The sequence below is a fragment of the Mustela lutreola genome, chromosome 7 (assembly GCF_030435805.1).
Source record: "Mustela lutreola isolate mMusLut2 chromosome 7, mMusLut2.pri, whole genome shotgun sequence".
Lineage (NCBI taxonomy): Eukaryota > Metazoa > Chordata > Mammalia > Carnivora > Mustelidae > Mustela > Mustela lutreola.
Genome location: NC_081296.1, coordinates 137,168,112 through 137,185,833, shown reverse-complemented (window position 1 = coordinate 137,185,833; position 17,722 = coordinate 137,168,112). Strand labels below are relative to the sequence as shown.

The 17,722-nt window shown below is 45.7% G+C and overlaps 1 protein-coding gene across 1 annotated transcript in view; it reads left to right on the top strand.

The window, feature by feature from the left end:
* Positions 1 to 1,263: 1,263 nt before the first annotated feature.
* IFT43 (intraflagellar transport 43) overlaps positions 1,264 to 17,722 on the top strand; it is a 79,646-nt gene continuing 63,187 nt past the window's right edge. Inside the window, exons 1-2 of the mRNA XM_059182745.1 lie at positions 1,264 to 1,354; positions 4,469 to 4,561. Coding sequence (XP_059038728.1) covers positions 1,301 to 1,354; positions 4,469 to 4,561 — 147 coding nt within the window. The 5' untranslated portion in view covers positions 1,264 to 1,300. The remainder of the gene's footprint in view (positions 1,355 to 4,468; positions 4,562 to 17,722) is intronic.

The following is a 17,722-nucleotide window of genomic DNA, read 5'->3' as shown; positions in this document are numbered from 1 at the left end:
CTTCATCAGATTAAAATCTAAACGGGTATTCTCAGTGAGGAACAGATCTTGGGGGTCATCTCCAAGAGCAATTACGAGGGAGGAGACTGAGGTCCAGAAAGGGCTCTGCCTGGCCACACAGGTGGTTATCAGCAGAGCTAGGATGAGCCCACAACTCTCCTGACATCAAGCTGTGCTCTTGCTGTCACGAGACACGCTAACACATGGCCCTACCCAGTAAACATGTGTGGGTGACTGGTTGAACTGAGTAGTTTATTGGGTATTTAAAAAGGCTTTTTAGCAGTGGGCATCTAGGCCTTACCCTAGTATGATACTAGGGATATTGCTTACTTTCAGGACCGTGAAGCCATCTTCTGGCAGGGGGGCAGAGGGTGTCTAGCTAACCAGCACCGGGGACCTGGCCCGTGGTGTTGACTCAGGGATGTTACATGGAGAGTCAATAAAGACTCCACTCGGTTGCCCCATTAAGCTGGGAATTCGAGGGACATCTTCCTCTGCTGACCTAGGAATATGGCTGGTACCTAGGAATATGTGCAGGAGAAAAATACTCTAATAAGATCTGATATCAAAAAGTCATCAGGCTCTGCTGCTTGGCACTCAGATGATTTCCCTCAAGCCACCTCTTTGCACCTTACAGTCCTCAATTTTTGGACAGAGATATCACTGATGCTCACTATGTGGGGGTGTTGGAGGGATAACTTGACTTTTGAACATTATCACTACTTAGGTATTTGACATTTTGGTTCAGTCTCTGTCAACTTCTTGAAGGCAGAGATTATGTATATTGCATGTTCCATGAGAAACTATTTATTTGCACCTGACCACTCCCCGCTCCCGTGAGCCTGTTTTCTTATCTGTCCTGTGGAAATAATAGGCGCACCTTGCTTTTCACATAAGGTTATTATACCCTTCCCGTGAGCTAATAACTAAGGAAATCCTTTGTTCATAGTAAGGGCCTATATAAATAGGAAGGATCAATTTAATCACTACTATTAGTAGTAGGCTTTGCACTTAATAACCTGTATTTAAACAGAGCTACACACGTAGACAGTTCCTAAAGACTAACATTTTTTTCGCTGTCCCATAGGAGCGGCGCTAGCAGGATTTAGTAGCTGGGGGTTTCTTCCAGAAGTCAGGCAAAGCAGTTTAGGAAAGTTTTGGTTTAAATTCAGAGGTGGCACAGGGACTCCAGGAATCCTGCGGCGGTTCCTTTAAATATTGAGATGAAAGGGCGGAGCCGTCGTCAGGGACGCGACTGCGCCGCTTGGTTTCCAGGAAATGACCTCAGGCGGCCGCGGAGATGGAGGATGTGCTGGACCTAGGCGAGGAGCGGCGCAGCGGCTTGGCCACCTCCGTGAGGACCGACTTGGGGGCTTGGGGCTAGGATTTGGCGGGTGGTGAGGGGCGACCTAGCCGGCCCGGCTTCCCGGAGGCGCCTCAGCCTGGCCTCTCGCAAGTGGCCGGAGCGGACGGACGCGGAGCCGCGGAAGTGAGGCCAGTGAAGAGGCTGCCTCAGCCGCCCCGCCCCCGGGGCAGCGGTGGGCTCCGCCGCTACGGGCCTGGGGTTTGCTTTCTTTAAAATTCTCTGAAAGCAAACAAACAGATCCTGCCCCCGCCGGCCTCTGGGACCCGTGGGAAATTTCCCAGCCAGGCTCCGCTTTCTGGAGCCGTGAGTGCCAACTCCCCTAGAGAGGGCATATCTGAGGGTGACTGGAGGCATCCTGGGCCAGAGTCGCACTTGCACCCATGCTAGGGTTTTTTTCCCTTGAGAATTCTCATGCTATAATTTCATGTAAAAACCTCAGTGTTTTATGCATGGAGGGCAGGCTGGTAGGCTGGCGCTGACTGGAAGGGCCTTTTCTTGCCCCTTGAGTTCCCAAGGGGTCGTGGGCACTACCTTATTTTTATGATTTAGGATTTATAACGTGGAGGAGTGGCTAGGTGCTGGGGGGGCCCAGAGGTCAGATGGAGTACGAAGCTGCTTACTGGGTAAAAAAAAAAAAAAAAAAAAAAAAGTGAGCATTGTGTGTCAACTGTACCCAAATCTAAAACATTAACAACAAACACACGCTCCCCAACCTTGGTTTCCTTATCTCTAGAATGGAGATGTTGATACTTCAAAGTAAAGTGCTGCAATGAAAATGAGACGGAGTAACGCCTGGGAAGCATTTCATGCAGCGCCTGTCATGTGCTAAGTTATTAGAAGAAGTTCGCTGCTATGTCTTCTGAGGCTGCAATTTACCTGGTTGTGTATATAGTCTGTAGATCATCGACCTCGATTCAAGACCCAAGTTCAGTGTTGTAACTCCATCACAGTCCCATCAAACCCTTTTACCTTTAAAATTAGTCAGGACCGCAGTCACTAGAAGATTGGGGCACACGGCAGGTCTTCAGTTTCTGCTCTGGAATCTCTGTTTTGAAGGGCCCTGATAGCATCAGATGTCCTCCAAGGTACTGGAGAGGAGCACCTCTCAGGGGACAAGAACAACTGTTCTAGGATGAAGCAGGTCCCTTGACTGACCAAAGAGAATATTAGGTGACCGGGTCTTTCTGAGATGTGAACTTGTTTAGTCCCTGGGAATGTAAATGTAGTTATGCATTCATTCTTTCAACAAATATTTATTGTGTATCAGATATTGTATATCAGGCATTGTGTTAAGTGCTGGAGATGTAGCAGTGGGAAAAGAAAAACGGAAAAACCAACAACACAGGGATATCTGGCTGGCTCAAAGCATGGTGGAGCATGTGACTCTTTTTTTTCTTTAAGGATTTATTTATTTATTTGACAGGCAGAGATCATAAGTAGGCAGAGAGGCAGCCAGAGAGAGAGAGAGAGGGAAGCAGGCTCCCAGGACCCCGGGATCATGACCTGAGCCAGAGGCAGAGGCTTTAACCCACTGAGCCACCCAGGTGCCCCGAGCATGCGACTCTTGATCTCAGGGCCCATGTTGGGTGTAGAGATTACTTAAAAAAATAAAATCTTAAAAAAACAACAGCAACAACAAGCAAAGTCCTTGTCCTCAGAGGACTTACAATCCGGCAGGGGAAAATGGACAATAAACAGACTATACATTTAAAATACACCTACATCTAAATATAGTAAAGTAGTTTTTCTACCAGTCATTCCTGTGGATTTATACAGGGCCTTCAAAAAAAGCTTAAAACCTTAAAATACTTTACAGTTATTAGAGAAACCGCCCGGAAACCGCATTTAGAGACAAGATTGTTGAATTTTTGTTTTAGCACAACCACTGTGCATGGTACACCATGTTCAGATACCAAGTGCTAGGACAAGTGGGAAAGGGGAGAGATAGGCAGAGGGGTGGAACTGTCTGCCTCGGAGGAAAATGAGCTGCTGATCAGAAAAATTGTTTCCATCATCCCCGAAACCTAAATTACTGGCTTGAATTTGAAATGTAAACATGTCATAGGATTTTTTATGCAACTCCTGTGTAACCCCTTTCAATGTATTGGTGCAGACAGTTCTTAGAACATCTGAAAACTGAAACTCCAGCATGGGATAGTGGAAAGAACTGAGAAGCTGAAGACAGAAGATTTTGCTTTTTGATTTTCTTCTGCCATTTCCTTGCCTTGCTGGGCCTCACTTTCCACACTTGTGAATTGGCATCAGTCCTAGTCCCTGCTCCTGTGAGAATCCAGTGAAGCCACACCAAATGAGATTTTATTAATGAGTGCTTATATTAATGCTGGTTTTAGAAAAGCCAACAACTGAAATATAAATATTTCAACATCCACCAGTCTGCCTAAATAAAGTTTTGTTTCTGTGCTGGGAAGCATTTGAGACACAGAGCCTCCACCCCAGGAAGGCTTTGGGGAACACCTGCAGATGGTTCATTTGATAACTCAGAATTTAAAGCGTTCTGATTTCTGAAGCTGATGGCTCAAAATTCTCGTAAGAGATTTTCTTTACTCTCTAGAAGCACAAATCCAATTAGTGTATGCGTCAGAGCAAATGCGAACTATATTTCTCTGGTGCTAGTTGCCATGGAATTTAAGGATACTTCCCCCCAGAAGCCTTTTTGATAACAATTTCATGCCAGGCTGCAGCTTTGAAATGAGGCCTTTCTAGAATCCTGCATTGGAACATGAGAGCCTTTGCCACCTTCTTCCCTGAACTTTGGCACGAGGTCTCTGTTCATTCTAGAGGAATGTCTGTGTGCATTTCTTTGGGTAGGAAAGATCTATGGCAGTTAAAAGAGAAACCCCTGGTCATTAATCCAGGAATTTCATATTTTCCTATCAAATAGAAGGGGCATCAGGCGTTATTTTAAGGGTATGGAGCATTTTTGAAAAATATGTTCAAGTTGCTCAAATTCCATCCTCCCCCCCCCCCCGCCCCCTGCCCCCCGCCCCCCACCTCAAATCCTGTCCTTTTACCTTCCCAGAATTCTCGTTCTCACAGTGGCTCAAAGATGTTTGGGTCAGCAGCACTCATCTCTCCTTACAGGGGCCGAAGATGGGTCGCCGAGCTCAACAGGAGGCAGCTCAAGTTGAGAATCATCTCAGTAGCAAGAACTCTTCTTCGATTCTGACTGGAGAGGTAGGTGTTAAAAAAAAAAAAATGCTTTCTAAGAGTAAGTAATTACTTAATGAGCAAGGATTTGGGATTTGATATCACTTCTCTGTAATGCCAGCCCTTCCTCCTATCTTGATTTAGGAATTCCCTTCCTTGGCATTCATCCTGGTAACAAGAAATGAAAGAGGAACGTTTTTTTCTTTGAAGCCAGAGTAGTTTCTGTGCATTGCGTTATATTCTCAGTGAAGACGGTTCTTAAGTTTGCTGAAGCCAGGGACCGGGAAGTTTCAAAATCCAGTAGAAATCCAGGTTTTTATATCTGCCGAATCAGTGCCAGCGAGGCATGCTGGTGATGTAAGGTTGGATTACACAACTGGACGTTTGCTCTCAGTAGTGACCTGCACTTGCTACAGTTTTCAGGCAGGAAGGGGATTAGTGCTGGCCTTACTTCCCTGGAAACTTTTCTGAGTGGCCTGGAATTGTGGGAATTTATTTATCCAGCTACTCCACGGAGCATGGGTAATCCTGATGAGGAACACTTTTAATGCCAGGGCACTATTTTTGGCAGTTTACTCAGATCCCCTTTGTTTTGTATCTTCCTTTGTCCGTTTGAATAAACTGTGCTCTTTTCAAGAACCAGTTTCGGGATAATCCATCTGTCGGCTCTTCCTAACTTCCGCAGGCCAGCGTAGGGCTCCTTCTTGGTGCCCGTAGTACCTGTTGTAGGACATCTGCATGTTCTCACACAGTGCGCTCATTTTCTTTTTAGGTGTTTATCTGCCCCACTATGCAGTGAGTTCCCACACAGCAGGAAGTCTGGCTTCTTCTCAGTTCTTTAGTTCATTGGCCATAGGAGGTTTAAAATCGATGAGGGGCCTTCGCTGAGATGCCTAATGAGCTAGGCAGGTGCCTGAGCAAAGCATGCTGGGGACAAGACACAGGTACACTTACTTACGGTATCACAGATGTAGGAATAGTCTTCACTTTCATGGGGAGCAAGTTCTCTAGCACTTCTGTGAGCAGTCCACATGGCCCTTTCGATGTGTCTTTTACTTTCTTACTTATTGTAGAGATGTGGGTACAGAGCATCATTACTCTAAGGAAACTGTCATTCCGGTACAGAGCTGCTGGTGGCTGGCCCATGGCCTCACTGCCTGGACATCATAGGGAGAGGGTGGGAGATGGGTTGTGCGAACCAGAGGCCACCTGTCCCCCGTAAAGAGGAAACCACTGCCTAGCTAAAGCTGATGGACACTGTGGGGAACACAGGCCCAGTATTGCCAGATCCTCTGATTTTCTGAGAGATGCTGGCAGTCTAAAATTTTGTGAGAGAGCAACACATTTTTATAGGTGAGCAACTAATTATAACAAACCATCATGTGGGCTGGATTAGGCCCATGGGTTGTCAGTTGGTGACTTTAGCCCAGAGCACCTGCATTATAGTGCTTATTACGTTGTATTCTAGTCATTTCCATGACTGGCCCCCTCATAAGAGGTGAGCTTTTGGAAGGCCGTCCGTCTCTCACAGTGCCCAGCACAGGTGTGAGGCTGACAGGACCGGGGTTGAGGGGGGTGGGTGGTGAGGTGCACCGTGTGCGGACGGGGGCCGTCACAGGCTGAGGAAGAGTGGCACAGGATGGCAGGTGAGTACATAGTGGTGCACCGGAGGCCCCGGTAAGGGGGACGGTGGTTCAGTGTGGGGAGATGGCGGAAGAGGACATATCATACCCATCCCTGGATCTGAGGGAGCTTGACTTACAGTAGCATATGCCTGCCAGAAGAGAACGGCCAAGTGGAAGACTGGGTTAATGGAGTCTCCTCTTGGCCTCTGGCCGCTTTAGACTGTGGGTCCAGGGACATCTTCCCAATAGCAAATCCTTTTCTGCTATTTTTTCAACAAATAGTTACTGAAGTTTATTATGTGCCAGGCACCATTGCAGAGGGTTGGCATATTTTAGTGAAAAAAAGAGACAAAATCTCCTGCCATATTGGAACTTTCACTCCTGTGATCACTGGCAGCCGGAAAGACCGATCACGTGTCTATTTAATTGTGAAGGAGGTTTCAGCCACCTGTGGTGGTTAGGTGATGGGCCTGTGATAGGCCAGGATATCCTGGAATGACCTGTTGGCCTTGAGGCTCTGTGTAACCCCCACACCAAATCAGCTTCCTGGCTGGGGTCCATAGGCATTGTTCACCTACCCATCGCCTTCCCCGTGGATCCCAGTGAGAGTCAGGACTGTGACGGCTAAACTTCAAAAGCACAGACGGGGTTTCAGCCTTTCTGGAAGACCTATGTGTTTCCCCAGGGACATTCACCTCTGGGCCTTAGCTTTTTTCCGAGAGAACATGATGAAAAGTCATTCTGTTCTTTGCCCAACTGGTGCCTCCAGCAGTGACAGGCCGGTCAGAATTCCAGGATTCCTTCTCTCCCTGGGCTGACTGAGGTTTAAAGCGGTGTGGGCAACCTCCCCCAGGGCCAGATGCTCTGTGTGCTGTGTGGGACTTTTCGGCTGTTTCTTTCTAAAATTAGATCCCAGGACTTTGGTGTGTGCCCATTTACATTCCAGTTCTGAGCGTATGACCTGACGTGTTTATTTTTGTCCCCTTGCTGACTAGATCCTAGGAGGAAGCTATCCCTGCAAACATAAACATGGCACCTGGGGGCCATTCTGACATCCTGGAGTGACTGTAGAGATAGGTAGGAACGTTTGTTTTGAGGTGAGGTGGCGGAGCTGGGTGCTCTGGTGGAGGAGACAGAGAGGCAGTCTGCTAGAACAGAGAGAACACAGGGCCTGACACCACAAACCGGGACTGGAGACCGGCTCTGCTAATTGCCTGGATCTTGGACAAGTCCACTGATCTCTCTAATCCTCTATTTCACTGTCTGTCTAGTGGCGGTAACAATGCCACCAGGTTGCTGTGGGGATTAAGGGAGAGATGCGTTTGACAGCACCACACGCCTTGTGTTCCTTCACGAAACTCGTGAGTAGATGAGGATTGGACAGGGCTTTTCCATTTTAATTACAGGGCAGCCACGTAGGAGGCCAGGAGCCTGGGTCTCCTGTCAAACTGACTGCGAAGTCTCTTCGAGAGCGCTACTCCTTATCCCTTCAGGAGACTGGTAGTGATCTAAAGCAGGCTTTGTGCTTCCTAGGTGCAGGGGGCCATTCCTCATGAAGAGTGGGTAAGGACACAGGGCTTGGGGTCATACAGGCCTGGGTTGAAATCCTGGCTCTGCCACACGTGAACCCTACTCAGCAAATTATTTAACTCTTTCGTCCCACCCTTCTTTTGTTTTGAGATTTTATTTATTTGAGAGAGAGAGAGAGAGAGTTCCTGAGAGTGAGTGGGAGCACAGTAGGGGCAGAGAGAGAGAACATCAAGCAGACTCCCTGCTGTGTGTAGAGCCTACCTTGGTGGAGACCACCAAAGCCAAAACCAAGAGCCGGGACGCTTAACTGACCGCGCCATCCCGGCGTCCCAGGAGCACAGCACAGGCTTACCTCACTCAGCCTCAGTTTCCTCATGGGTAAGGCAGGAGTCATGATATCACATCCTCCACAGGGCGGCTAAAAAGAAAAAATAAGATAATCGATGTAAAGCCCTTCACACAGTCTGGCACGAAGCACTCAGTATGTTGCTAATTGTTATTATTTCTGTAGGACTTGGATTCTTTTTATTTTGCCTTAACCCTCTCTGCTAAGGTTGAAAACTGGTAGCCTTGATGTTGAATGTGGCCTGTAGTGATGTCTTGTTTGATCCTTACAGAGCTAAAGCTTTTAAAATTCGGTTGTTACTTATACGTTAGGAAACTTGACGTGAAAATCCCAATTCTGGGCTTCTCTTTAAAATCAGAACTTCTGGCCCAGTGGAAATGCTGGGCTGGTAGCCCCACCCCCTCCACCCCCCAGGGGCGGAAGTTGGCAGGAGCTGGCCCGAGCTGATGTGTGGCCTACCTCATGCAGTTTGCTGCCCCTTCCTTTCATACACCTGTCAGGTTTACTCACATTTGATCTGCCTTCTATTTCCATTTAACTTGAAATCTCCTGGTCTTTGAGGATGGATCTATTTTCAGGCATTCTTGTGCATCTCTTAGTATCAATAATTTAGCCACATGCATCAGACACTTGATCCCAGTTTTTGAATCAAGCAGACATGATTAAAAAAAAAAAAAGATTTATTTATTTCAGAGAGAAAGACAGAGAGTGAGTGAGCAGGGGGAGGGACAGAGAGAGGAGGGGAGAGAGAATCCCAAGCAGACTCTGTGCTGAGTGTGGGGCTTGATGCCAGGCTTGATCCCAGGATGCTGAGATCATGATCTGAGCCAAAACCAAGAGTCGGATATTAACTGACGGTGCTGCCCGGCTGCCCAGGCATGATTTTTCTAACAGCAGGCAATCCAGTGGAGAGCAGAGTAGGGCAGGTGCAGTCACTGAGCAACATCATGCCTTACCCTGGCCCCTTCTAGCTTCCTCCTCTGCCATCTGGAGCTTGTGACTTGCAAGATGGCTGGTTGCTCCCCAGGGGTCAGACCTGCATTCTAGGTAGGGAGAGGGGCAAGAGTTTAAAGTTCAATGTATTTGTCCACTAAGTTTGTTTCTTATGAGGAAAACAGTAGCCAGAGACCTCACCAAGGAGACTTCTAGTTATATTTCATTGATCAGAACTGGCTCTTCAAACAGCCTGAGTTTCAAGGGGCTCTTCAGTGAGGCCTGTTGCCCCAGCCATAACATGGCAGTTTGGGGTAGGGGAGACTGGCTGCTGAGTAGGTAGTTTCCAACTGATGTGTCATCACTTTTTTAAAAAATTGAATTCATACACAGATTTTTTTCCCATAAATTTGGGTATGACAGGAAAGAATTATTTTTAGTAACAACAAAAAAATCCACATTCCTCTCCAGAGTTCTAATTCGAAGTCATGTAGAGATCAGTGAAACATTATATGCCCTGAAATTTCCAGGATACCTGATTGAGTTACCTTTGTCAACTCTTCTGGATCTTTTCCTTCTGCCCATTTTCTCTGTTGCCTCCCGGGGCTCTTTGCCTCTACCTGTGGCTCGGTCCAGGTGATGAAATGCTTCCTCCCTCTCTGAGAGGAGAGGGGAAGGTCTCTTTCTTTGACTCGTCCTTCAATAAGTTTTGAATACTTTGCAAGAACTCCAACCATTTGATTGTACTGAGTAACCTTAAAAATGAGCTCTTCGTGTAGTTTCGCTCAGAGTTGGTCAGAGTCATACCTACTTCTTTAGGGATGTCGTAAAGAAATTAAGTAATACAGATAAAATGCTTAACACAGTCTCCAGCTCACAGGAAACAGCAGTTATTGAGAAAGTTTTTGACTGCACTCTTCTGTCTTGGGGACTTTGGGGGTCACCTGTCACAACTCAGGGTTGGATTACTAGCTGCATAGTTGAGTGGTAGTTGAGGTTGGTATTATGGTTACAGATACTGTCCCGTGATGCATGTCTGCATGTCTGTAGTATGTACCTTTCTCTGGTCAGGGCAGCTCTGAGAGTTTCTCTGCCTAAGCTTTCACCTTCTGTTGATACAGATGATCCTGCCCTTAACACACTCCCTCAAGACCAGGACATCTTCTACCATAAGTTATACTACCGAATCATGGGATTGGTGAAAAGTGATCTTGGGCAAAAGCTGTCTAGGTCTGGTCATTCTTTTGGATGAACACTTCTCACTTGGGTCTAGATCTCTTTGTGGCTTAACTTTTAGTTTGCAGACTCTCCCTTTCATAATAATTTCGGCTGATGTTGGAACGATTGCCATCTCTCGGTGAACTGCATGTGGGGTCCTCATTAAGGCTCATGGTGGCTCTTGAAGCAGCGGCTACTCTTACCCCATATTAGCCATGAAGACACTGAGACTTCGAGAGGTTGGACGACTGGTTCAGAGTCATCCAGCTCATCTCTGACTCTAGTCTGATCTCTGTGATTCCTGCTAGATAGGTAGGTGCACAGCCCTCCTAGCAGAGAAAGGCTTTTGGAGAGGGAAGAGAAGCTTTTGGGTTACTCCCTTGGAATCCTTCTGGAGCGCGAGTAAGTTCTCACTTGATGACCCTGATCCATCCACTTGTCCGAAGAAATGTTTGAGTCACAGCTGTTCCCTTTCTCTCCACCCCGCATCCCTTCAGTGTTCCTCCTAGGACGCAGAACTGAAAGTTAGCCAGATTCTCTCGCAGGAATCTGAGCAATGCTGTTGGGCTCATGTTCCCAAATTAGGCCAATTTCCTCATCCCTCAGCAGCTTCACGCAGCTGGAGCTCCCTCGGTGCTTTGCATGACGTCTCTCGCCCTCTGCCTGTTCCCTGACTGCTCTGCCAACCGGGCAGCTATTTTCAGCCCAATAGGGTTATCTGCTGACCCTTTTTGGTGACATTTTTCTTCTTTCTCACAAAAATAACTTTCCTGATTGGTCACATTTTTCAGCCTTTTTCGTAGGCGCTCTCCAATGGGCTGGGTTGAAGGATGCTCCCGATAACGTCGTCGAGGAGGGATGCAGGGAATTTGATGAAGGACTGTTTTGTGAGGAATGCGTTTTCCACACTTCATATTTATGTCGTGCTTCGCATGCTTCGGTTTTGAACTCTCTCTCTCATGGTGGGCGACGCACATCACTCCCCATCCCTAGGGCCGCCACTGTGGGGGAGGGAATGTCAACTGAGGGCAGAGCCTGTCCTTAGAAACAGCATCTTTAGGTTTTCTTCCAGCATTGGCTTGAGCCCTTTCATTGTCCCAGCCCGATGCACGGGAACACCTCGTGCCTCGGTTTGCTCCCTGTAAGGGCAGGGGGAGTCACTCTTGCTGGTTTCCGTGAGTCCCAGGTTGAGAGGCGGTGCTTGAACAGCACCTGAAGGTTCTCTTAGGCCTCTGTAGAGTTAGGTGAGAAATATATGTGAAGAGTTTAGTCCAGGACCTCACATTATCTGTTGTTCAGGTGATCTACACAACGTGAGAAGAAGACCTCATTACCATTCTGTCTTTAATCCCCGCTCTGCCAGTTTCAGGGTGTTTGCCCTGGGCACGTTCTTTATCCACCCAAACCCTGGTTCCTTGTCTCCACAGATCCCATGGAGATAACAGTAGAAGCTATCCATTAGCGTCGTTGGAAGATTAAACAAGAATGTGTAATGCTTTTCCAATAGTGCCTGGTACATACTATTACTGTCGTTTGAAAGTATTAGAAAGTATCACTCATTTAGGTTTGATTGCAGTTCGGCTCAAGATACAGAGACATTCATATTTCTTAGAACTAACTGGCCCCTAGGACCAAAGCATTTGGATGAGGAGCCCTTTTGGTGAGAAAGCCATTTTATTTCCCTCCTCTAGGCCTTTCTGCCTATACAACAGACCAGTCATCTGCTAGTCTCTTTCCATCTTCTTTCCAAAACCCAACCCTCGGTCTAGAGGTTGGGAGTCTTTCCAAAGAATAATCTTTAATTGCTGACATATCATTCTGTCATTCTGGGGAAATATAGGTAGAAAATGAGGACGGCAAGAATGACCTTGCTAACTTCAGTGACCTTGGAGTAGAAGGTAATATCTATTAATTTATTCATTCATACACTTGTGAAACTGGATTGAGAATTTTCTTTTTTTTAATCCTTTTTTTTTTTTTTTGACAGATCACAAGTAGGCAGAGGGGCAGGCAGAGAGAGAGGGGGAAGCAGGCTCCCCACTGAGCAGAGAGCCCGATGTGGGGCTCTCTGCCTCTCTGATGTCTCTCTGTCAAATAAATAAAATAAAAAATCTTAAAAAAAAAAAAGTAGCTGTGATCTGATTGGATTTAGAAAATGTCCTTTGACTTCACAAAATAAGAGACTAATGCTATTCCAAATCCTGCTCTAACAAGTGTAATCTAGATGCTTAATAAAAATATGTGTCCATGAATCAGTGATACGAGCCAGGCTGGTGCCTATGACAGACTGCTATTGCTTTGCCTCAGGGGGGTCAGAACTCTCAGCTCAGCTTTCCTAATTGGCATTAGAAGAACATACATGTGGGGCGCCAGGGTGGCTCAGTCAGTTAAGCATCTGCCTGCAGCTCAGGTCATGATTCCAGGGTCCTGGGATCGAGCCCCGCATCAGGCTCCCTGCTCAGCGGGAAGCCTGCTTCTCCCTCTCCCACTCCCCCTGCTTGTGTTCCCTCTCTCACTGTGTCTTTCTGCCAAATAAATAAATAAAATCTTCAGAATGTACGAGTTCTAACAACACAGGTCATACCCGTTCATCGTGACCCAGCTCAAAAGACTTCAGTGCTCTTGTAGCATTAGAATTTGATGTGACCGCTGTTTGGAATATGTAGAGTGCTGGCCTGTGTTCAGAGATCTTTTTTTTTTTTTTTCCTGGAATGTGAAGATTTTCATGATGATGATACTTCTGTTGTAATGAGAATTGACTTATATTCAGGCAAGGTTCCCAAAGCAAAGGTTTCTTGAAATCTATGGCTAGAAATACCATCCTGTGAGGAAAAAAATGATCAAGAATGAGCAAAATGGTTTAAGCCACTCTTAACTTACCTGAACTGTAGCAGTTGCCTTATACTCGGACTCATCTTTTGTGTTTCTGCCCTCCTGCCGCTTAGCTAGAGCAGTCTGATAGAAATTCATTCATTTCACACTCAAGACCCTTCCTTGAGTGTGAGATAGCTACCTATTGCATTTAGGATTAAAAAAAAAGAAAAAATCCTAGGGGTGCTTGGCTGGTTCAGTCAGTAAAGCATTCAGTCTTGGGGATTATGAGTTCGAGTCCCACGTTGGGTGTAGAGCTCAGCTCACTAGGAAAAAAAAAAAATTCCTAAATCCTGACCTTGGAGCTCTGTGATTTGGTACTTGCCTACATCTCCAGCTTCATTTCACACCTGCCACTGTGCTGTGTGTAAAGACTCACGTGGAGTCTTTAGATTATGAAGTTCCCTATTCTAGTTCCCTAGAATACTGTGATTCAGTAGAATGGACTGGAGTAGGGTAGATCCCTAGAATTCTCATCCCTAGTCTTTGCTGGGCTGAGTCGTACATCTCTTTTGCACTTTGTTCAGCACGAATATCACTTCTTTTTAAATAAGAATATTATTCTTCTCATTACTGCTCCTTATTATACTCCTTAGCTTTTTTTTTTTTTTTTTACTTTATATTTTCATCTGCAATTTGTAATTATGTTTGTGTAATTATTTAGGTCCTTGTCCCCCACTAATTGCAAATTCCAGAAGTGACTGTTCTGCTCCCCGTGAGCCTGTTACCTTGTAGGTCCTCAGTAAGTACTTGTCCAGTGAATGAAGAGCAGGTCGGGAGGCGTGTTCAGTTCCGGGCTAGGTTAGCTTGAGATGCCTATGAGAGCCCTAGCTGGAGATGTCCAGGAAGCCGGAGCTAGAGATTTGGAAGTCATTAGTATTGAGGTGGTAAGTGGAAGCCCAGCTCTGTAAGGGGCAGTTCGTAGCATAAGAAGAGAGGAAGCCATTGGACAGAATCTGAGGAACATCCATGTTTAAAAACACACGGCCAAAGAACATTGCAGAGGACTCGCCAGAGTGGGGAAGGGAAGTGCAGACACCTGTAGCATCCAGTGCCAAGAAGGAGGGAGGGTCAAGAGTGTTCGATGTCACTAAGAGGGTCCTAGCAGGATCTGTCAGATTTAACAATAGGGCAGTCTCTTTGGTTTCACGTTAAAATGCATGACTGAACTAGAGGGTATTATGCTGAGCCAAACAAGCAATCACAGGAAATACTACATAGTTTCACTCAAATGTGGAATTCAAGAACCAAAACAGGATCGTAGGAGAAGGGAGGGAAAAATAAAACCAGACAAAATCAGAGAGGGAGACAAACCATAAGAGGCTCTTAACTCTCGGAAACAAGCTGAGGGTTGCTGGAGGGTGGGCGTGGTAATGGGTGCTGGGCCTTAAGGAAGGCACGTGATGTCATGAGCACTGGGTGTGAGATAAGACTGATGAATCACTAAATTCCACCACTGAAATTAATAATACACTATACGTTCATTAATTGAATTTAAGTAAAAGAAGAAAAAAATTAAATGCATGGCTGTTTTTAAAAGGCATGGCCACCTACCACCTGTGGTGGTCTTGCTTACGGTGCCGTATGCCCCTTACTTTGGGCAACAATTAACTGAAACCTGGCAATGGGGGTGAAGAGAAGAGGTCCGTGCCCAGAGATGCTTTGAAGAGAAGATAGATAGGCTGTGGTAGCAGGTTGACTGTTGGAGGTAGGAGGGAGGACAGTCTGGAGTTCACCCCATGTGTAGCTACCGTGACTGAGTAGATACTGATGTTTTTGAGACTGAAGATTTAAGAGTGTTAGCAGTGGGGGAGCCAGAAGGGGTCATTATTTCAGTTTAGGGCAATTTGAATTTGAGTTGCCTCCAGGATTTTCAAAGAGGTCTGTCAAGTAAACAGTTGAAAATGTGGTCTGGAGCTTAAGAGAAAGTTGAAACTGATGATAACAGTTGTGCAAATCATCAGAACGGGGGTTTCTAAGAACGTACAGGAAAAACTTCTCATTCCTTTGGGTAGCTCACAGACCTTTCATGATCTCCAGGGTGCGAATGTGTGAGAGTTTTAAACAGAGAAGAGCCCAAATTTCGTAGACCAAATTTGCTTTTTAAAATTATTATTATTATTAGAGAGCACATGTGAGCAGAGGATGGGGCGCAGAGGCGGAGGGAGAGAGAAGCCCAAGCAGGCTCCACACCTATTGTGGAGCCTGACAATGGGGCTCAACCTCACAACCCTGAGATCATAACCAGAGCAAAATCAAGAGTCGGACACTTAATCGACTGAGCTACCCAGGTGCCCTTATGATTATTTTTTTAATTTGCATTTTTAGAAGGAACACTTTGCCAAGCACTGGTCATGGATGGAACCAGGTTTTGTGGACCCCGAGACTTAAATAGTTTGGAGGCTTTCATCAAGAAAAATAATTCAAAATTATGAGTTCAAAATGAACTATGAAAGTAAATACTTACTAAAATGAGAAAATAAATCATGGCCAAGTTACAAGAGCCCTAGATGTTCAGGCGCCTTTCTTTAGAGAATTTGTTAGGCAGCCCACCAGAAAGGCTTATGTAGAAAACCCTTTCTGACTGAGACCTAGCATCCCTTCGCTATCTAGAACGCTCTGTAACTCTCAGGGGCCCATGCAGGTGTGGAGTACAGATTGGAGGAAAGTGAGACAGAAGCCGGGAGACCAGTAGGATCCAGCTGAGAGAAGGCGGAAGATGAGCTTGGTAGGCCTTAATTGGCGTGGTTGTACAGGTTCCCAGCACCCCTCAGCAGGTGGGTATTGACAGAGTGGAGGATTGTGGGTGACTCAATCCAGATTTGGGGGTAGTTCTAGGGGAAACGTAAAAAGGCAAGGGAGTGAAGCGTAGTGGTGATAGACCTTGGGAGTGAGCTGGGTTGATGGAGAAGGAAGCAAAACGAAGAAGGGAGTTCTTGGATGAGGAGGGAAGGAGGGGGCTAGATACTTCGGGAATGGAGCAGTTCCGGTTTATGACATGTTGGAAGTAGCAAGGTCATTGGTGTTTAAAGAGTCAGGGAACTCTTTGGCTAAGCATTGGTTGGACTGTTGATGAAAACATCGGCTTTGCGAAGAATGGTGGGGCAGGTTGAGGAGTGGTAATAACGTAATTTCGGATCTGTCTTGCTCACTGCGTTTGTGACAGACATGAAGTCTGTGACATAGCTGAACAAGATTAGTTTCCAGAGAAGTGTTCCTTAATACTTTGGAAGAATAATGGTTTTGAGGAACTCTGGGAAGTGAGCCTTAGCTGGGGCCCTGGTTTGTGGGGTCTTAAAACACTGGACAGACTCTCCTTAAAAGAACTGCCTGAAAAAAGACATCGTTTTGGCGGGGGGAGGTGGAATGCCAGGATCTAGGAGAGGTGAGGAGATGGAAAGAAAAGGTATGCTGTAAGTAGGGAATATCCAGTCAGTTAGGAACCAGAAGACTGTGATCAGAAAGCCTCATTGAAATCATTAGCTGGGCTAGATTTCTTCTCCTTCTGTAGCATGTCAATAATTACTGAGAAGGAACAGAATGATAGTAAAATATCCTTTTAATAATGATATTTTACAGGAAAAAGGTACTGACGGGCGTTGAATGTCCTTTGTGATAGACTGAAACATTTCTGGTCCCATGCCTCTACCGGGTATAATAGAGAATGATGTCAGCCTGGTTAGCTAATTGCTTCTATATTCCATTTTCAGCTCTCCATTGTTTTTTTAGGTATAGTTTTTTATACTTTATTTTAGTAGTTGCTCCACGGATTAGAAAATACATCTTTAACTCATCCATGGCTACGTGAAGTTACTGTCATACCCCTTCAGTAGAAGTCCTTTTGACCCCTCTCATCGTTTGTGCTGGTGATGTCACATGCTTTAACCCTCCCTACTTCAGAAACTCTACAATACCCTTTGTCACCTCACTTTAAATAGCTGTCGTTTAGAGACGTTCAGAGAAATAGATTGTCTTTTATATCTATCCACGTGTTTACCATATCTCTTGTTCTTCATTTCTTCCTGGTAGTCTAGGTTTCCCTCTGGCAGCATTTCTCTTTAGCTTGAAGAACTTCCCTTGGCATTTCCTATAGTACGGATTTGCTAAGAACCCCTCCCTATTTGCTTGATCTGAAAATAGTTTTATTTCACGCCCATTTCTGAAGGATACTTTCTGTCAATATAGAGTTCTGAATTGAGAATTTTTTGCCTTCCAAGCTCTTTAAAGATCTTCATTCTTTTGTCCTCTGGCCTTCATTGTTTCTGAGGATTGTTCTCCTTCATGTAAATCTTTTCTCCTCTCTCTTGCTGCTTCAAAGATTTTCTTTTTATCTTCTTTGGTTTTCAGCAGTGTGACTGTGATGTAGCTAGTTGTGATTTACTTGGAATTTGCTGAGGTTCTTAGATCAGTAAGCCAGTATTTTTCACCAAATTTGGGAAACTTTAGGCCATTATTTCTTCAAATATATCTTTGCTCCATTTTCTCTCTCTTTGTTCCTGAGACTCCAACTGCATATGTGTTAAACTGCTTGATATTGTCCCTTTGATTTGTCCTATGTTTTTCCTCCCTAAAGAATTGCTAATTCCCCTCCCCCATCTTTTATCTTTTTTTCCCCTTCAAACTGGATTTATTTTCTGTTTTCTGTCTTTAGGTTCAGTGATTATT